This window comes from Herpailurus yagouaroundi, unplaced genomic scaffold, assembly GCF_014898765.1.
Source record: "Herpailurus yagouaroundi ecotype Mexico unplaced genomic scaffold, PumYag 139, whole genome shotgun sequence".
In the NCBI taxonomy this organism is placed as follows: domain Eukaryota; kingdom Metazoa; phylum Chordata; class Mammalia; order Carnivora; family Felidae; genus Herpailurus; species Herpailurus yagouaroundi.
Window position 1 is genome coordinate 7074363 of NW_024412394.1, and position 21575 is coordinate 7095937.

The following is a 21575-nucleotide window of genomic DNA, read 5'->3' on the forward strand; positions in this document are numbered from 1 at the left end:
GGCACCTGTTTGGCACAGAGCCAGTCACCCCCCGCCCCCCCCCCCCCCCACCATGTCAAGTTCCTTTGGAACTTAAAATCTAGCTAACGCTTCCAGCCAGAAATGCCGCCTTGGGCATGTGGTTCTGGCCAATCCGTCCATCCATTCATCCATCCATCACCTCCTGGATAGTGGGTTCCCTGAAGCTATACATTATCTTAAAATAAATGAAAACAGACCCATCTTGTAAAATCAGAGATCCAGAAACTAGCTCATGTCCCTGCCCCTCAGGGAAACATAGAAAGCCCTCAAGGGCATGCACAGTGTCCTTTACTTTTATTTTGCTTTCTTTTAAAACCAGGCACAGTGTGGGGCACACAGCAGGTCAGCAAATGCATGTTGAACGCATGCAGCACTGATTTCTCCACCTCTCTCACTTTTTCTGCTGGGTTCAGTCTTCTTGAATTCAAGGTTCACATGCCAGGGTTCAGGCGTTTGAGATGAAACCCAGCAAACTGTGTTTCTATTCACCTCTGCAGCTCTGCAGGTAACTTCGGTACAAATCCATTTATTGAATGTTTATCCAGCTCTGCCACTCACCTAACTATGTGATGTTGGGCAAGATATTTAACCCCTCTCTACCTTAGCTTCTCCAACAGAAATGTTAATAATAATACCTACTTCACTGTGTTGTTTTGATGATAAATTGAGATTATATTAAAAAAAAAACTCTTAGAACAGTGCATGGCACATAGGAAAATCTCAATAATGTCGGCTATTATTAGCAATTTAATTTTTCAGTTCAATATCCACTTGGAAAATGCTAACCTTGTGTCAACTTAATGAAGGGATAAAACTTTCCCGTAATTAGTCTGGGTAGGTAAGGCAACGGGCCCATCCTCGGTAGATGGGCAGAATTGTAATCCTCCACAGATCCCCAAAGGAATGGGTGGAAAGTATGTAACAGGGATTACTGGGTGTAACCGAGGTCTCAACTCCTTCTTCATAATATTCCTTCTCAGACAGTGAATGAGACACCTGCTTTGTATCAGGACGTACCCAGTCGGTGATGGAGGTGTGAGGCTCTGAGGTTTTTCTTCCCAACGTGGGAACAGCATCAGGAAGTTCAGCTAGCAGAGGTAACAACGGTTTAAGGAACAGGGGCTATCTTGAATACAGCATAGGGGATGTCCAGGGGAAAAATCTCACTCCCGCAACGTGTATAAATGCTAGGCTCGCTGCTGGGTGTGCCAGGGAGCACCCATGAACACATGGTACAGAGGAGGTGGTAAAAGAAGAGGGGGTGTGCTCATCGTCACTTAACCAAATGGGCAGCTGGACGGAGCGGCCTGAGGCCGTGGGAGGCTGGTCAGTGGGCTGACTGGCTGTGGACCAGATGGGTTTGGGGATCCCATGGAGATGGGTGAAATTCCAGCTTCACCCCCTCATCACTAAGAAACCAAGCGGGTGCCTGCAGGAGGCACCGGCAGCTCAGAAAGGGATTAGAGAACCAGATCTCTCTTGCCCCAGCCCCACAGAGACTCCAGATGCGGGCCCAGAATCCTGGCTCTCGCTCACATTCGACTGCTGGCTGAAGGAACCAGAGGCTCAATGATCCCAACAAGAACAAGAAAATAGCCAGGCAGGAGCCTGAAATCTGCACCCATTTGCCTAGAGTTGGTGAGCTGAAGAAAGATGCCAAGTGTCCAAAATGAGGCCACGGGGCAAGATGGCTGTGCCCGTCAGAAGATGCTAAATGGCCATGATGGGCATCACAGGGTAGCTTGAGACGTAAAGGCGGGCTCCCCTCTACGGTCCATTGGGAAACATAGCAATTCCCTCTGCCAGAGGCTGCAAGGAAGGGAAACCCTGAGTCTTGTAGTAAAACACTGACCAGCTGTGAGGTGGGAAAACTTAAATAGATCACAGAAGATCAGATCACTAAGATCTTGGGTTTAAGGCAAAAACAGGTATTTTTAAACTGTGAGGGGAGCCGTGTTCCTTTTAGGTGTTGGGAGAGCAACATGGATGGGTCTGATTCTATCACGCAAAGGTAGCAACCTCGGGTATTTACCCGTGAGAAGCCTTGTCACAACAAACTTCCTGCTGCCAACCGCATCGCAGGGAGCGGCTGGGTTTGAGGATCGAGGTGTGCTATTTAAAACCATGCGTTGGGTTTTCGTCCGCAGTCTGCCAAGTCTTGTCTTTTGAAGAAGGGTGTCGATTTTACCAGCAGCAATTTGTAGCTATCACAATGGTGGCGAGAACAGAGGAAGCCCCGCCTGGCTCAGACCCTCACTGCAGACAGGCAGACAACAGAGAATAGAAGACACAGAAGGACTCAGGCCCTGCTTAGGAAAATTCAGTACCTACAGACTGTGGGAGAAAAGTTATTACTGGTGTTGGAAGGGGAAAATCTGAGACAATGACCTTCCTTTTACCTGGCTGGAAATTATATCCCTTTAAAAAAAAAAAAAAAGTGTGTGTCATTTCTCTTGGAATTTCAACAGTGTTATGATGGCAAAATGAAAGCATCTCCTTTGAGGGGAAACTGAAGAATGCATCATTATCAAGAATTTGGGGAGGGGTGCCTGGGTGGCTCAGTCAGTTAAGTGTCGGACTCTTGATTTCTGCTCAGGTCATGATCTCCCGGTTGGTGAGATCTAGCTCCGCATCGGGCTCTGTGCTGACATCTCGGAACCTGCTTGCGATTCTCTCTCTCCCTCTTTCTCTGCCCCTCCTCTACTGGTGCATGGGCACATTCTCTCACTCTCAAAATAAATAAACATTTTATTTTATTTTATTATTTTTTAATGTTTTATTTAGTGTTGAGAGAGAGAGAGAGAGAGAGCATGAACAAGGGAGGGACAGAAAGAGGGAGACATGGGATTGGAAGTGAGTTCTTTGCTGACAGCAGTGAGACTGATACAGGACTCGAACTCACAAACTGTGGGATCAGGACCTGAGCCGAAGTTGGATACTCAACCGGCTGAGCCACACTGGAGCCCCAATCAGCAAACATTAAAAAAAAAAGAATTTGGGGAAAGGGGGATTGGACTATTGGTCAGAAAGCTTAAGAACTAGGTTGGGCTACCTCTTCTTTCCAAAAGATCAGAGAACTGAAGCTTTTCTCAATCAGGAAGAAGGATCTGGGTGGGTAAGCCATTCTCCTGGTAGGGACTAAGAGTTTAGGAAGAGGAAGAGGTGGGAAGATGGGTGTGGTCATTGGAGTGAGCTGTTGTGAGGCTTTCTATTTTATGAGGATGAAGTTAACAGGCTTTCAGGGCAGAGGGGACTAGGTGAGACTGGAGGTAGAAGGTTATTAAGCAAGGGACCTCCTAGACATCACCAGGGCAGGAGAAGGGGTGATCACAAGAATGAGCTGAGCAAGACCTTCTGAAGCCTGGGGGGATCTTCCTGGCCAGGGGAGGGAATGCATTACAGGCCAAGAATGGCCAGAAAGGCCAGTGTGAATTCAGAGGAAACCACTTAACAAAGGGACCTTTGCCTGGAGTCAACATTCTGAGAATTTTACCAGACATGGAGGCCAAACCAATTGCTTCCAGATTAGGCGGTAAATCTGAGTACTTCCATCATTCTAAAATATAATCTATAATGGCTTGAAGGGAGGAAGAGAGAACAGGTGAGGCAGTGCGATGATATGGGAAGAGCGAAGGCTTTTCAGCCAGACTTACTGTGTGACCTTGGGCAAGTTATTTAACCCCTCTGGGGCTCAGGCCCTTCATCTGTAAAATCAGCATAATAATATCTACTTTGGGAGGCTTCAGTAAGAAATGCCTGTCAAGGACCAACACAGTACCTGGAAACTGTAGGTGCTTAATAACTGTTAATTTCCTTCCCCTTCCCAAAGCTGTGCTTGAAAGTCGATCATTATATGTCCAGTCGGACTATCCAATATGGTGACCAGTACTAGTCACAGGTGGCCCTCAAGCACTTTACACATGGCTAGTCTGAACTGAGATGTGTTCTGAGTGTAAAAAACATACTAGATTTCCAAAACTTTGGTGGTGGTGGTGGGGAACTAAACTTAAATGTCATATTTATAATTTTATAGTGATTACACATTGAGATAATAATATTTGGGAAATATTGGATTAGCTAAAATATATTATGACAATTAATTTCACCAGTTTCTTTATACTTGCTTTAATGCAACTACTGGAAAATTTAAAATGACTGTGGATCACACCGTATTCCTATCTGACAGTGCTAATCTAGCCATTAGATGTAGCTAGGGTTGGGAAGCTGTGTTCCAGAAGTTTATTCGTTTTTATACTTTGAGTTTATGCTTTGGTTCCTTGTTCCAGTTTCCCAGGAAAAGACCCTTTTGAAAAAGTGTCATTCAGGGCTCAACCAAATGGGTGGAGGGACCTGTGCACCCCTGGTGGCTAAGTGTGGTGATGGCCACAGTACAGGAAAAAGGAGGCAGGGCTGGTATGTGAGGTACCAGGTGGGACAGTCAGAATAGCTGCGGACGGACCATTCCTTCTTCGCCTGGAGCTTCACTCCAGATCCCTCTACCATTCTTTATTTCAGAAGGACCACCCCATTCTCTCTTATTTCAGAAGGCTCCCATCGTATACACGAACTTGGCAGGGAGCAGGCTCCCACCAGGCAGTAATAAACACAGGTGCAAGAGAAAATGTCACTTCAAAGCCACCTTCGGAAAACCGCAGTTTCCAGAGAAATGAACAGCAGACATTCACAGATATGAGAATGTTCTTTTTTTTTTTCTCTCTCCCAAGAAGTGTGGTTGGTTTTGTTTTTTTAGACTGTACATTTTACTGTACATTTTTTTTAAGCAAAGAAAGTTGGCATTTATATTCTGACCACAGGGATGTTGCTTTCCAAAAGCCCCAGTCAGAAACATGACAAACAGAAGTGCAAGTACATATCATGTCACGACAGAGCTTGGGGTCACTGACAGGAGTAGACAGTTGGTTCCTCCTCTTCCGGTGTCCACCATTTTCCCTCTGGGTGTCTGAACCCAAAGGCAAAAAGAAAGGTGGTATTTGGGCTCAATTCTTCAATGGCTACATTTAGAAAGACTGAAGAAGAAAGGTTCAGAGAGAAAAAGGAGAGAAGAAAAACTCGGGCAGGGGAAGAGGAAGGGAAGGAGAGATTTCCTTTCTAGTCACCCAATTTTGTGGTTGCCACCGTGATGGGGGAAGACATGTGCTCTGGCCCCGGGACTGGCCTGGAAAATTAACTTGTCTCGGGAAGAGACTGGCCTGGTCTGTTAATGACTTTGTCAGGACCAGAAAGGGACTGGGGAAGGCAGAGAGTCACAGGAAGGACAAGTATGAAGACAGGAGAGTAGAAGGGAGGAGAGAGGAGGCAGGAGGGATCTGAGTCAGTGGAGAAGGACAAAGACAAGGGATTTGGAGGCTCCTGGGCTGGAGCCAGAAGGCAATCCTGCATAGACAGTTCCCCACCAGCTCCTTGTGTGTTCCGGGTGGGTTTGGGGGCCGCCAGCTCAGCTCTGGGTCTGAGCCTATTAGAACCCTTCAGCAGAAGGGGACTCACCTGGATGTTGTATGTGGTGTGGTTGGCAAGTGGAAGAAGGGAGAAGAATAAAAGAGAGGCTAAAGATCAATGGCAGAGACTCAGAAGAGCAAAGGATGGGTTGGGGAGACCGAGGGAGAGGTAGTATGTTGGCAATGAGGAGAGACCTGAAAGATGGAGAGCAGGAGAGACAGAGATGTAGGAGAAAGCCCTCGAGATGCTTCTCATGCAGTATCTCCGTGGCCATATGTCCTCTGCCCCCTCTTGACATGGTCTGGGGTGTGGAGGTTAATGCCCCTTGTGGAAAGGAGCCCATGTACCCTTCCCATCGCCATATGTCATTTCCACAGATGGATCCTCCTCAAGGATGTCATCCAGGAAAGGCGTCCCCCCACGTGCCACCCTGAGCCACCTTCCTCAGGGACAGACAAGGGATGGACTCTGGACACAGAAATGCCTGAGCCAGGGTGTAGACAGCATAATGAATCCCAAACACCACCCCAGGAAGTGGCCTTGGCACCTGCCCTGGCTTGGTCACTAACTCACTGTGTGACCTTGGGCGAGTCCTTTATGCTCTGGGGGAAAGGGAGAGAGGGCTAAGGATGAGATGTTTGCAAACACCTCTTCAAACTTCAAAACCCTACCATCCTAAAAAGATTCAGATTCTCCCCCTCCAAAACCTCTAGAAGACTTCCTCTGTGTCCAGGAGGAAGCATAGCGATGCTCTACCAGCTTGTGCTGTTGGTACTGCTGATCTGGAAACCATAACGTCTAGAGGCATGGAAGAGTTCATTTGTCCTTAGAACTTAAAGGGAATCCCAAGAGCTGGTACAATCCAGTATTTTGCAAATTAGGAGACTGAGGTCCAAAGAGAAAAAGGGTCTTGCCCAGTATGATCAGCTGGTTCTCCGGTGGTGGCTCCAGAACCCGAATGGAGAGCACTGGACTCCAAGTCCAATGCTCCTTTGGCCATCCCACTCTGCTTTCCTCAGAAACCCTCTTGGCCTGTCACAGGCTCATGGGGACTTTCTGTCCCAGCTTCCCCTGAAAGAGGTAAAAATCCTAAAGCAATTCCAAAGGTTAACATCCTTTATGGCCTTAGGCCTCATAAAGCCCTTCTCCCTTTCCCACACATAAGTCCTGGAAGTTAACCTTCTGGCTTAAGCTGATGTGATGGCTGTGGGGCATCATGTTTAGCAGAGGAAGCTGGGTCAGGCATGGCGGTGAGGGCCCATCCCTCCCCAGTGCTCAGGTGGTTGGGAATAACAAGGAGTCTGGGCAGGGGATGCCCTAGTCTTCCTTCCAAACAAGTGTGGGACCAGAATCGCTCCCTTCTCTTGTCAACTGACAGTAGATAATCTCCCACTACCGGGGCTGCTGGGAACCCGCTCTCGCACGAAGAGTAAATTCTCCGTGATCTGTGTGAATGAAGAGGAGGAGTCTGGGAAGTGGGAAAAATAAGTTGAGGAATAAAAACAACACTGGAGCCATAAGCAATCCAAAGCCGCTTGCTTACACGCTACATTCGTGATTAGAAAGGAGGGAGTCCGCCTTTCCAAACACTCAGGGCTCAGTCCGACATTTTAGCGATTGAGTCCGCTTTCCCTGAGCACACCCCGGCTGGGTGGGTGGGGGGGGGGGGACAGGCCCGGAAGGGGGGGGGGGGGGGGGGGGGGGCGTTGACAGGGAGACGAGACTGTCCCTGGATGTAAACATCACCATGGAAACTCCACAAAGACTTGCCAGTATAGATTCTTTCCCCTTTATCCACCCTGCAAGGGTGAGAGGAGGAGCCTCCCCCCCCCCCCACCTCCCGCCCCACGGGCCTACACCGTGCTCTCCATCACCCACTCGGAGCTGCCAAATGTTCCCCGGGCCCCCACCAGGTCACTCTCCTCAAAGGGCAAGAGCATGCCGTTGACAGAGAGGCTGCGCTTTGTCCAGATGTTCGAGACCCTCCGAGGGGGGCTGTAGCCACCCGGGGCGACCCCTCCGGCTGCCGCAGCCGCAGCGGCAAAGTCCCCCATGTCGAAGGAGTGGCTGCGCTTAGCCTTGCCCTCCAGGGGCAAGGGGAGCAGGCTCCTGGCCCGGGCCGCAGGCGGCCCCAGCAGCGGCTCTCGGTCCGAGTGATGGCCCCTGGCCGATGTCCCAGACCCTCTCCCGCCCGGAGTCCTGGAGTCCAGCAGCTCCTCCTTTCTCTGACTCTTGAGGTCCAGGGAGGCAAAGGCCCCCATCAGGCGGTCAAGGTTGGGCTTGGGGCGGGGAGCAGGCGGGGGGAGCCTCCAGGGGCCCCGTCCCAACCCTGCGGCCTCCCCACTGCCCAGGGAGCTGGAGGAAGAGGAGTCGCTGCCTCGGGCCAGGCTGGCACTGAAGTGCACGAGCTCGTTGCGCACCACCACCTTGGGCGGCCCCGGCACGGGTGCCCCGCTGGGCGCGCTGGCCAGAGGGGGCGGCGGGGCCCCGTTGGTCTGCGAGTGCACGTTGCTGACCGCGGCAGCTGCCAGCTTGCCCGGGGCCTCCTGGTTGCAGACCTTGTAGCGCACCATGAGGATGATGATGAAGACCAGGAGTGTGGCCACGATGATGCCGCCGATGACCAGGATCATGGTGCCACCCAGGATCTGGCTGTGCATCGACTGGCACTGTGGGTAGTCAGCCTTGGTGAAGAACTGGGCGCAGCCCACGATGTTGGTGGCTGTGAGCGTCGTGGCCGTGTCGTCCCACATGGCCAGCACGCACAGGTCGTAGCCGGTTCCTGACACCAGGTTGTTGACCACGAAGGCCTTGTTGGAGGCTGGGATCATCCTGGGGTGGGTGGACGCAGACGGGGAGGACGGTGAGGGTCGGCAGAGGCGGTAATAGAGAGAGTGACGAGGACAGGAGAGGCAGGGGGAGGGAGAGACAGACACGGGGACACAGAGGGAATGAGGTGGAGCAGAGGAGAGAGGGACAGGTGAAGAGACAGGAAAGGGAAGGGAGGGCAGGTGACAGGAAGTGGACAGGAAGCGGTGAAGCAGTCCGAGAGATGGGAGGTGAGGGGTGCAGATAAGGAGCCAGAGAGGGACGCGGCGGGGGGGGGGTGGTGAAAAAGGCAGTGACAGAGTTTCGGGGGTAGAGGGGTCAGCGAGAGGTGCACACGCAGAGCAGGTGTAGAAATACAAAGGCCAGGGGTGTGGAGGGTGGTTAAGAGATGGAGGTCCAGAGAAGAAGGGGGACGCCTCGGGGAAAGAGATGGGAGAGGAAACACGGGGGGGCAGAGGGAGAGACGCGGAGAGGCAGAGAGGTTAAAGGCTGCAGAAGCAGAGACTAAACCAAGGGAGCCCCCTCCCCCAGCCTGACTCCATGGTTCCCTCAGACTCTGGGAGGCGGTGGGCGCCAGGCCCACCCTGGCCCTGCTCCAGCACCCCCCCGGGGGACTCCACCCCTTTTTATGTCCTGGAGATTCATCCACACTGCCGGAGCCCCTCCCTGGGCCTGCGCTGTGCAGGGAGAATGCTTGCTGCTGCAAACCAGATAGAAAGGGTCTAAGCAGAAGAGAACTGGAGGCGGGGAGAGGGTGTTGACAGAGGTGAGGGGCACCACGCGACGTTGACGATGGGAGGGCGATTCTGCTTCCCAGAGAGAAGGGATGATTCCTCCGTCATGGGCATAGCGGGCCAGCCTCATCCAGAGAGGCCTGGAAAGAGATTCTTTGCTTGGGGAGGCCTGGACTGGTCCCTCGGCTCTGGGAGGCTCTGGTGGGGCAGCAGTGTCCCATGCTGGGGCCCGTCCACTCTCCTGGGCCTCTCCCGCCTGGCCCCTCCGGCAGCCTGGAGTTACACCCTGATCTCTAAGGCCCTGTCTGGGTATCAGGCCTTGTGACATCTCGGGAGACCATGCCTGTGTCACCCCATAAACACTCCTGCAGAGAGATTCACCTCGGCCTGGAGGGGCCACGTCCCTCTCTGCCTTTCCCACCGCCCCTCCTCCCAAAGGGCCCTCTGTTCTCCAGTCCCCTACTACTCAAGGGCTCCATCAGCACCCGTCAACCCCTCAAACCAGAGCCAGGCAGCTTAATTGAGATCTCAAATATGAAATGCCGGAGCCTGAAAACTTCCACCAGGGAACTCGGCGCGCAGGATCGGAGCTGACAGGCATTTATTGACATCCCGTCAGTGGGCAGCCCCAGAGGCCGTTGCCTCCCTCCTCATTCTCCCAGCCTGCTCTGCTGATGGGGAAGCCACAGGGGAGGAAACTTTGTCCCCAGCCCCGCCCCTGGCCCATAGGTATAAGAGGTAGGGTGGTGGGGGGGCTGGGGCTGGGGCTGCCGGGGGGGGGGGGGGGGGGAGTTGCGTAATTGCCAGGCCTACAGGCCAGCCCCTTGGTCCCTTGGTTCTATCTGTTTCACCTGGGCATCACGGCAACCCTGTGAGGGTAGGGACTGGTGCTGTCATGACAGAGGAGGAATGGCCAAGACTCAGAGAGGTGAAGTGACTGGCCTGAAGTCACACAGCTAGGACTGCTAGGAGGGGCCACTGGCCTTTAACACTAGTTTCTAGGCCCATAGTCTGGGCTTGCTCCTTACCATGTGATAAACATGGGGGCATTTTTCCTCATCTCACTGAAAAGCCCACCCCAGCCTGTAGACTGTCAGCCACCCCTTCCTTGGAGCAGCGCCTAGAACACCACCGGGGCTCACACTCCTCCTCCAATAGGATCTCTGGTCTACTGGGCCACCCACTGGGCAGAGCCCAAGGAGTCCTATGTGACCAGGGCCACACAGGCCCCTCTTCGCTTCCCCTCGAAGCTAATGATGTAAGTTGGAGAGGCAGGAGCTACATACACCCAGAACACAGACGACACTAAGAGCCAACACTACGTGTCAACTGTAGGCCAGGCCCTATTTTCTATTAACTCCCTTAGTCCTACAGCAACTCTCCAAGGTGGCCACTCCCGCGATCCTTACTCTGCAGACAGGGAGGAAGAGGTGCTGAGGTAAGAGGCAAACATATACAGCTAGCATTTGGCTCCAAATTCGCGCCACCCAGCACCTTGCTGGGACATGAGTAATGTAAGAGCACGTCCATTCGAGGAGGGGATGGCCCAGCTCATTTACTGAACACCTGTTGTGTGACAGGGTTTCCGCATTCAGTATGGCATTCAACCTCTGCAACGATCCCAGGACACGGGGGATGGACCATGAGCCCAGAAATCCTATCGGAGTTTGGCTGTCTCCTCCTGGAAAGCAGACTACCACTACTGCTGATTAATAATAAAGAAAAAGAGGAGTTAACGCCGAGGGCTGGCTTACTATGTGCCAGGCACTGTTCTGAGATCTTTAAGGGGATTAATACTCATAATAACAATTGTCATCTCCATTAGACAGACAAGAACCAGAGGCACAGAAAGGTTAAGCTGCCTCCCCAAGGGCTCCCAGCTAGGAACTGACAGTGCTGGGATCTGAACCAGGCAGTTGGGCCTCAGGGCCCCCACTCCTGACTACTGAGCCATTCTGCCTCTCAGACACTGCCCTGTTTTCCTGAGGCCTCAGGGCAACTTTGTTTGGGCAGGACCCTGCCTGGCCTCTCCCCACCACCCCCCAGTCCCTGCTTCCCAAATCAGGCAAGACCAGAAGGTGATGAGGCCCCAAAGGGCTGTGTTGTTGACAGAGGTGCCATAGGGCGAGGCAGATCCTTGGCACCAGGGATGAGGGGTTGGGCTGGAAAAGCTTTGCACCTTAACTGGCCTGTCAGCAACAAGGCGGGAGGAAAGGGACTACCTTCCAGGATTAAGAGCGGGGAAGCAGCTCCTGGTTCCTGTGTGTGTGTGTGTGTGTGTGTGTGTGTGTGTCTACTTACAGGAGAGCCAGAGCCAGCTGGCTCCAAATAGCCTTGGCAGTCAAGTCCGCCTTTGCCAAAAAAACGGTAATTGCCGAACACTAACCTTGTGCCTGGAAGTCTGCGCACATTATCTCACTTAACCCTCCTGACAGCCCCCGGAGGGAGTCATTATCATCTTTCCCAATTTAGGGAAGGGGGACGTTAAGCAGTTGTCGCTTCCCCTCCCTCGGGGGAGTGGTGGAAATGAGGCCAGATCTGGATCCTCGGGGACTCAGAGCCCACACTTCTAAGCAAGACTGCTTTCCACCCCAGGCAGTCAGGGAGATGAACTGTGCGAGAAAGTCATGTGAAATGGGCACTATTCAAACTCTAGTGACAGAACTGAACTCATCTCTGGCCCGGGTGGCCCTGTCTACCTGCTCATGCTCCATAATACAATCAACTGCCGATCCTCCCGGTGAGAGGTGGAGAGCCTGGGTCCCCCTTCACTCCTGTCCATGCCCCACGGGCACTGTGGTGGCAGGTTCTCCTTCTGGACTTCTCCCTTCCTTCCCTCTCCACACACACACTTTTGCTTAGGTCCTACCGTCTCTGGTGTGCCTGAATGCAGCAGCCTCCAAACGGCCTCCCTGCCTCCACCCGTGCTCCCTTAAAGTCCATGCTCAGCACCGCCATCCCCAGAGTGCTCCATCTGAAACAACTCTGGCCATGCCCCTTGCCCACTGAAACATTCTTCAAGGGCTGCCCATGACCTACAAGAGACAGGCCAAGCTCCCGAGCTGGGCTCCCAAACCGGACTGCCCATCACAGTCTTGTCCTTCCGTTCACACACCCTCTGACTCTGCCCACGGTCTTTAGGAAAACACCTCGGAATCAGCTGGGTTCTTTAGGGGCAGAAGGCACACAGAGGGATATGTTACAAGGACCTCATTACAAAGGGGTAGATTTAGGGATGGGGGACCGCAAGGGAACATGTCATAACCCAGGGTTGATAGCAGCCAAGCTGTCACTCAATCTAGCCCTGAGCATATCAAGGGGAGGTCACCAGATCCAGGAAGGAGAAAGACCCATGCAGGCCGGGCAGGGCTACTCTGTGTGTGGCCCACAGGTCCACGAACAGAGAGTACAGAAATTCAGAGTAAGCATTATGAAAGTTTTCTAGCAATTTGGCATCGGCGTGACATCCCCGTGCATGATCATTTTTTGTGATAACTTATTTCCATTACATTCTTATAAAAGCATTGGTCTCCAACAGATTGGGAAACAGCGCAAATCCCTCACTATGACTAGCTTGAGAGGGACTGATCCAGAGTAGGGATTCTCAGCCTCGGCACTGATGACACTTTGGGCCGAAAATTCTTTGTTGTCGGGGCTGTCGCGGGCACTGTAGGATGATTGCAGCATCCCTGGCCTCTACTGACTGGATATGAGTAGCATCTCCAGTTGTGACGACCAAAGATGTCTCCCCACATTGCCAGATGTCCTCTGGGGCCGACACACTGGAATAGAAAATTTGGTTGAGGGACAGAGGCAGCCAGGGGCAACCTTACAGCACGGGGACCGGCCAAATAAGTATCCTCCTCTCCTCCCTCCTCCCCACCTTCTGCTGTTGCTTTCTTTGGCTGACCCCAACCAAAAGCTGGGGCTCGTGGCTGCACACTGGTCAGCCTTCCAGGGCACACAGCAGTATAGAAGAGGGGATCTGGAGAGGCCACGCACTACATCTGGCACAGCCATCAGGTCACAGCCCTCCTTGCACAAGACACATGCTGAAATCCTCATAGAAATCCTCATAGATTTCTCTCCATCACGGAAACCAGCGACATCTCTGTTAGCAGAAAACATGAATTGCTATTTTAAGTTAAGTTGCCCCAACACATTAAATGTAACTAAGCTCGCGTGTTCTAAAGCACAATTTAAGGCTGCAACCCCAAGCACTTACCCAGGAAAAACAAAACAGGAGTAAGTGGCTGCTCCTGGGTTGTTTTTCTTTTTCCCTATTAATATTCGTTCGGCATTCGTTCATTCAGCTTCATACTGCCAGACATATCTATAGCTGTTGTCTACAGCTGATGCTGGAGGCTTAGGAGGGAATCACAGGAGCATGCCGGTTATCCCACTATTTGCTGTCAGGTCTGTCTTCCTTTCACCTGTCCCCACTCTGTGTGGCAAGGAACTACATTTCCCAGGCTCCCTTGCCTGTTCCCAGGCTCCTTGGCCCGGGGTTTCCAGGAGCACTTGGCCAATGGGGGCACTGGAAGGAGGGTGGGAGGAACAGGAGACGCCAGCTGTTTCTTCCTCTTTTTCTGCCTCTGGTGGTGGTTTCCCATCAGTTCCTGAGCCCGCTCTGTGATCGCAGCTCCTGGGGTTCTGGTTCATGCCAGATAGATTTGGATCTCAGGTTCTGGTCCTTCCGTCTCCAGTGCTTCCCACCACTGGGTGGGGGTGGATGGGTGGTAGTAGCTGTAGCCAATCCCTGGGTGCCTCACTGTGCCCTGTTGTTGACACCCCTCCCCAGCAATTCCAACCCCTGTGTAGCCCAACCCCTGTACTGAATTCCCTCTTAGATCTAAAGCGTGCTTTATTCTTCTCAAGAAATCCTGACTGAATCCTACGTGGCACAGGAGGTAACCTTTCCATGACGAGAATGTTCTGCCTGTTATCACTTTCCCCTTGCACTTGGGGAAAAGACCATCATGGCTTCCTGCTGGCGGCAGCACATCTTGGCCTAACCTCGTGGAAACTCCAGCTTTGGGAAGCACTTTGCCACTTTCTCTGAGTGACTCCCCACTCCCCACATAAGCTGCCTTGACCCCTTCTTCTAGCAAGCCCCTCTTCCTGGAAATCGCCTCTCTTTCTCCACCTGGTGACCACGGCCCTTGAGGCCTGACCCAGACGTCATGTCTGACCCCCCCCTCCGCCCCCCCCCCCACCCTGCTCTCCTCTCCCAGCACCCTCCCTGTATTCCTCCCTTAGAGCTCTTCCCTGGCTCCCTTGAGGCCAGGGGCCACGTCTTATGTCTTACTCACTTCTATCCCCACTGTCAATCATGGTATCTGGCCCAGAGTCACTGCTGAGTAAATATTTACCCTACGGTTGAGTGAATGAAAGAGCGCTATGTTAAATGTTAAGGTCTGGACAAACGCGAGCGAATCTTATTTAAATATGACGGCTGGCTAATGGTGACTCTCAGACACCGGCTGGTCCTGCGGAGGTCTTTCCAGAGAGGCATTTTTCTATAGCCTTGAGGCTCCCCGCGTGGCCTCCTGGCAACCTTTAGGGATCTGTATGGGTGTGTCAGTGCGGGCACGTGTGTGCGTGTGTGAAACAAAGTGTGTGGAACACGTCTGTGTGTCTCAGTACCATCTGAGAGCTGAGTGTGTGTGTGTGGGGGGGGGTGTTCACATATATATAGTACGTAAGGGGTTCTGGTCCCAGGCAATGTTAGTCACTGCTCTGCCCCTCTGTGGCCCAGGCCTCACCCCCTTCAGACACTCTTGCATGTCCCCTGCCACTTCTGAGGTGACTCCTGTGTGACCTCTCCCAGAGTCACTTGCAGACCAGGCCTGCTCTTTCCTAACTGCTCCCGTTAAGGGCACTGGGGGCATCCGGGAATAAATGGGAGACACCCTGAGTCTCTGCCTGGGCCTCAGCTGACTACCAGACCCACTCCCTCCTCCCTGGGCTCGCTCCGGACTACATTCCCCCGTCTCCCTTGCAGTTAGGGGATTCCAAGTGGTACAATCTGGCAAACAGGATGTGTTCCCTGCCCCGAAGCAGGCCTTAAACGAGAGGGACTGCCTGCCCCACGCTCTCTTTCCTTTCTGCGGCCAGACTCGGGGTGTGGTGACCCGACCCGACCAGGCGGGTGACAGCAAGGCCCGACGGGTGGTGGAAGCCGCTGCCCGCATCTCCAGGTGAAGAAGGCCTCCCGACTAACCCGGTTTACCGCCCTGGACTCTCAGGAGAGCGAGACATCAACTTTGATTGCGTTTGAGGCTTTCTGTGTTTGCAGCCATTTGCAGCAGCCTTAGGCTCTCCTGACTAGTGCAGACTCTGCAGATGGGACAGGGAGGGCCTGGGGGGCTTGCTACCCGCGTACATGGGTGACGGCCCAGAGGGCTGAGCGTGTATGTGTGGAAGAGGAAGACACTGGTGCTGGTATCGACGCAAGAAACACAATCTCTGCTTTCTTGGAGTTGTCAGCAAATGCACCTCTTTTTATCTCCAGCCCCCAGCCCCTCAGCTCCCCCAGCACCACTTCTTTGCAGGTGCATGTCCCCTCGTCCGTGATGCACCACGGCTGCCCGCTGAGCCCCAGCACTAATTTGGAGAAGCCACGTCAAGCTGCCTTACTCCACTTCCCCGGCTCTGCACCCTCATTACCCGGCTCTTCAGAGAAGCGCCAGCCTGCCAACCTCTCTGGCCGGCTGCGAGATCTCGGGGCACATGAAAGAGCCTCATTAAACCGAGGCGAGCGTCCCCGCTCCCCAGCCTCTCCTTCTTTCCGCAAGCCCCCAAAGGGGCCTGTTTGCATCCTGCACAAACTGCAAGGTGGAAAGGAGACCGGGCAGCTTCTATCCTGCATACAACTTACGGAGTACCTACCACGTGCTGGGCACTTGACAGGCACGGTCTCTTTGATTCCGTGTACGGGCGCTCTCGGTGGGAATAATTATCCCCATGTTACAGATGAAGAGACTGAGGCTCAGGCATACGGGTCACCTGCTCAAGTGCACACCGCCGGAAAATGGCTGAGCCAGTGCTGTAAGCCCGGGTCGTCAGACCGCGGAGCATGAGCCTCCCTGTACTGAATTACCTTGAACTGGACTGTGCAGAATCCGACTTTGGCAGGAAGTGAGTCTTAAGAGTCAGGCTAACTGACAGCAAAAAAAAAAAAAAAAAAAAATCGTGTATCGCTACCACGACAGCTTATATTTATCGAACACTTGCCGTATGTCAAACACTGTTCTGAGTATGCTACATACGTTAACTGATTTAATTCTAATGGCAACTCTGGGAGGGACGTGTACTATTATTATCCTCCATGTACAGATAAATACATTGAAGTGCAGAGAAGTGACTTGCCCCAGGTCTCACAGAGGGAACCTGTGCACCTAGCCAAGGCTTGAACTCAGCGCTCTCACATTACTTCATGATAGTAATGCTCATGATAGCCCTGAGAAGTTCCTTTCACAATTATGCTCCCATTTTAGAGAAGGTAACTGAATTGCCCCGAGGTTGCACAGCTACTTAGAGGTGGAGGTGGGATTTCAGGGAGGGATGAGGGTTGTCTGGCTGCTTCCTTATGCTCCTGTAAGGTCTGAAGACTGTGAGGGAGCCATGTGGGTATCTGTGGGCAGTTTCCTCACAGAGGGAGCTGCCAGTACAAAGGCCCTGAGGCGGGAACAGTGAGGAAGCTGGCATGGCTGTAATAGAGTGGTGGGAGGGAAGAGTGACAGGAAATAGGGTCATCAAACTAGTAGCCAGGAGCGAGGTTCTGGAAGGCTCGCAAATACGTTCAGTGCTGTGTTCCAATCCCGAGTGTTGGCTGAGTGCCGGGGTCGAGAAGGATTCTGAGGCTGTGTTCAAATTCCGTGGGACAGAGTGGCATGGGGCAGGAAGGATCTGTGTCTCAGATTTGTTGTTTCTGGTCTAGGGATCAGCGAATAGTTACAGAGAATTTACTGGAAGTACCGATGCAAGTGGTGGCCACCCTTCTTCTGGTGTCTCATGCCAGACGCCGGTCTTCCCTGAATGCCTGGCCCTGAGTGATAGCAGGGGAAGGCACATGGCCGCTCTTTAGAATGGGATTGTCATGGAGCTGGCGTGACTGGGTGAGGGCTCCAAGAATCAGAAGCCTCTTACCGACTTCTGACAAGGGCCAGGGGCCAGGGACCAGGCTCTGTCTCTGCCTTTCTGTCTTTGCCACTGCTGAGAACACAGGCCCCCCACCCCCTCCGGGTGCCCTGAGGCCCTCTGCAAGTAAAGAAGCCACATTCAAGATTACTGAGATTCTGAGGCAAAGGCTCCCCGCTACCCATTCCCACCACCCTTGGGAGAGCAGGCAGGGTTGGGGATCAAAGCCCTTGTTTATTTGGCCTCTGGGTGAACTCTCTCGCTCTCCTCCCCCTGCCTCTTCTGAGACAGCAGCCAGAGGATCTTGTTATAAGCCAGTCAGATCAAGTCCTTCCTCTGCTCAATGCCCCCAGTGAGGCCTGTCTCATGTGTCAAAGTCCTGGCATGGCCCACAGGTCCCATGTGATCTGCAAGTCTCTCTTATTTCCTCTCTTCCTACTCACCCTGATCACTCTGCACCAGGGCCTGGCCCCCCTGCTATTCCTCAAACCTGCCAAAGGTGCTCCTGCCTCAGGGCCTTTGCACTGGCCATTGACCTTACCTCAGTGCTCTTCCACCAGGTGTCCATATGCCCACTACCTCACCTCCTTCAATTCTGCTCCAATGTTACCTTCTCTGATCACCCATTTAACACCACAGGCTCTCCCTCGCCTCTATCTTGGGTCCCCCATGCCCCTTACTCTGCTCCATTTTTACCCCAGTCCACTTTTATTGCCTGAGAGAAAGATGCTGTCATTGGCTTACTTACTATGCTTACTATTTTTTAATGTTCATTTATTTTGAGAGACAGAGAAAGCACGCATCAGTGGGGGAGGGGCAGAGAGAGAGAGAGAGAGAGAGAGACAGAGAATCCCAAGCAGGCTCCACACTGTCAGTGCAGAGCCCAACGTGGGGCTCGAACTCACAAACCATGAAATCATGACCTGAGCCGAAATCAAGAGTCATATACCTAACCAGCTGAGTCACCCGGGCGCCCCATCCTATGCTTTCTCTTAATTATTTTTTCTCTCCTTCCAGTAGAATCTCAGCTCTCCTTCTGGAGACCAGGGTTTTTTTTTTTGTTTTTTTTGTTTTTTTTTTCCTGCCTCTTTTGTTCACTGATATTTCCCCAGCCTTTAGAACAACACTTGGCACAAAGTCAGCCCTTAAAAACATTTGTTGGGCAGGTGAAGGAAATGCATGTTCTATATTTGCACCACCAAAGAGCAGCTACATGTGGCTATTTAAACGTAACTTCAAATTAGTTAAAATGGAATCAGACAAAAAAATTCAGGTCCCCAGTCACGCTAGTCACATGTGGCTAGAGGCTGCCACACCGGAAAGGGCAGTAGGATGCTGCTCTTCCAGAGCATGCTGGACAGCTTTGGTACGTGCTCCAGCAGGAGACAGGTGCTTTCCGGCGTGAGCCCTGGCACCCCAAACGGATGGGGCCAGCCCAGGGAACGCTGTCTGGTTCAGAGGCCACTCCTAAAGGTTTCAGTAGGATGCCTGTGTTTCTCTTTCTCCCCACAAGCTCTCGCGGTGACTTTGGAAAGCTTCATCCCTTCTTTCTGGTTTTTCCAGCTTTTCTTGGCTCCTCTGACCTCAGGGTTTACTGGGATCCTTCTGGGGTTTCCCTGGGCCGGGCTCAAGCTCGCGTGCTCCCAGAGTGCTCTCTTTGCTTTTGCCTCGCCAAACTGAAGTTTGAGGCCCCCCCCCCCCCACTCTGGTCCTCTGTTTCTACATTGTTGTTCCTGTTTTTCTACTTTCTGCCTGTTAGTTACAGTTCTGTTGCATAAGTCTCTATTAAGAAAAATCCCTGATAAATCCAATCCCGACGATAGATGTCACCCCTCCCAGGAATACCTACCATTAGAAAGAAAGAGAAGCTTCAGAGGCAGCCGAGGGCAGTGGTGATGAGCAGACCCTGGAGCCAGCCTGCTGGGTTCAAATGCTGGCTCGGCCGTTTCCCAGCCGTAATAACTTACCGTGGGCAATTTCTTAACCTGTCTGTGCCTTAGTTTCCTAAAAATACCCCGTTTCTGTAAAGTGGGGCATTTATAAGCTCTGCTTTATAGGGTTGCTATAAGGTTTAACGAGTCATGATTCACAAAGAACCTAGGTCGGTGTCTGGCACAGAGTAAGCTCCTCTTGAGGGATTGTTATATAAAGGAGTTGGTGATGCTGAACCAAAAGAAACGTATCTCTGACGGTGGAAATGCAGGCCTCGGGGATTTGTGCCTAACAAACCTCACACAAGCTAGGAAGCTGAAGACCTGGGCTGTGCCTGGGTCCTGGCTGGGTTGGCAGGGAGGCATCGTGCCTGCAACACTCACTGCAGGACATGTGCCCCCAGCCACCACGTGACTCCAAGAGTGTTTTCCAGAAGACAGATGGTGACAAGTGTTAGTTAAACCCTGGCTGAGTGATTGCAGAGATGGCCGGAAATCAGGCCAAAGTGAGCCAAGCTCCAGCAGGCTGCCTCTTCGCTCCCCTCCCCAGAGGAAGGGCTTACCTGGTGACAGGTGAGGGTCTGACCTGGGGGAGGCCCTTCCTTTGCTCTCTGACTCGGGAAGTGCGGCAGATCTGGCTGCCTGTCAGGGTATGGGAAATCGCCAGGCCCCGGGTTTGGCTGAGACTACAGTGTCACTGGGGGAGGCTGGCCCCGCTCCATGGTGCTCTTCCTCTTGGAGGGGTTAAAGTGCCGATACTGGGTCATCAGGGTTCAAAGCCAAGCACCATCACTTACTGACTGTGTGACCTTGGGCAAGCCGCTCAACCTCTCCGTAAAGAGGGAGGTTTACAGTTCAACAGGGTTGCTATGAGGACTAAAGAGTCAGCACCTGTGCTCTGACCAGTGCCGGGTCCATAGTATGCTAGTTGGTACCTGAGGAGTCATCTGGTCTCAATGGGGATGGAGAGATCAAGTTCCAGCCAGCCAGGCAGCATGCAGCCCAACTCAGAGGCAGCCATCTGAGACCTGATGGTCTGTCTCCGTGTGGCCGCTAGCCCAGCTTGGTGACTCACCCACGTCTGCTGGTCTTTCCAGCCTCCCCTGCCGTCTCCACACACAGACCTCAGGAGCGCTGATGGAGAGGGGCATGGGTCCCTCTGCAACAGACTATTGTGGCTATCAGCACTGTGCTTGCCACTCCGCAGGGGCAGGCCAGGCAGCCCCTCCAGCTTCTCACAACCCTGAGGGGAGGAGAGTCCTGGCCCACGTTGGGCCTTCTTCCTATGGGCCCCAAGACACCCCCCTGGGAACACTCAGAACAAGGCGTTATTTATTTATTTTGTGTGGACACATCAGTGCTCCTCAAACTGGGCTTTGCTCTCCCATCCCACGCTGGGCTTTTTGCCTCTGCAGAATTAACATTCCCATTCCTTCCAATTTCCTCAGGGCCCCGGGTTCCACGTACAACCCAGCTGCTCCCGTTCAGTAGCATGCCAGGGTGGGTTTGGCCCTTCTCTCTGGGGCGGTCTGAGCACAGAGAACGGAGTCAGACCCCACCTTCCCCCAATGGGACATCCTACTTCTCTTGAGCCTCTTCCCATTCCCACCCAAGATTGCATCAGAGTTTCTGGAAGCTGCATCCCATCCGTGGCTCCGCACGGTCAATGGAAACGCTCTGTGATTTCCCCCAGGCTGCTATTAAGCCATGTTGTTCCAGTCTGTTCCCTGGAAGCAGTGTTTCTACGATTGCAGACTTGTTTCTACCACCGCAGCCGACCCAGCAAGCTCTCCCACCCGTGTCGGGCCTCTCTCTCTGGGTCTTTAGTTTCTCTCCGTCTCTCTTGATCCAGGTCTCTGTGGATGGGGGACTTCTCCCTGTATTTATTTGTCCTTCGCTCCCAGCCCCCAAGGACTGGGTTGGCATGTCTCAGAGGAAAAAGCGTGGGTTTCAGAATCAGACAGAAATCTCTCCTTGAGGGCCGGTTCTGCCCCCAACCGTGGGACTCCGGATCACTTTCTCCTTCCGAACCTCTTCGCTCATGTGTGAAATGAGGCTAGCAGGACGACCTCTTGTGTGGGTATGAAAAATGAAATGCAGTGGAGATAAGCATGGCCGCCCCCTCCCAAGGCGGCTGGTTACCCCCGTGAAGATGACGATGATAGTTGCCTTTCATCTCCTTGAGGAGCTGAGAAAGCTTGCTCACTAACAATTCATCACTTACAGAAAAAACGCAGAAGGTGTCAGACCAATTACACCTCACTGTAAACACAGGAGTGTTCAAACCGAAGATTCCCCACCAGCTGCGTCCAAAATGCACCGGAAAAGCTAACTGGCAGACCCAGGTCAGTGCCACCCAGTGATGTCCCTGATCAGTTCCCCGCATTGGCAGATCCATAATTTCACGGTGGCACCACCCAGCGGCAAAGTCACCCGTGGCACCAACCTTCTTAAAAATGTT

The 21575-nt window shown here is 52.9% G+C and overlaps 1 protein-coding gene across 1 annotated transcript in view; it reads right to left on the bottom strand.

Annotated features, from left to right (window-relative positions):
* Positions 1 to 4709: 4709 nt before the first annotated feature.
* The window catches only part of LRFN2 (leucine rich repeat and fibronectin type III domain containing 2), a 42222-nt gene continuing 25356 nt past the window's right edge, over positions 4710 to 21575 (bottom strand). Inside the window, exon 2 of the mRNA XM_040473416.1 lies at positions 4710 to 8310. Within this exon, the coding sequence (XP_040329350.1) occupies positions 7332 to 8310 (979 nt within the window). The 3' untranslated portion in view covers positions 4710 to 7331. The remainder of the gene's footprint in view (positions 8311 to 21575) is intronic.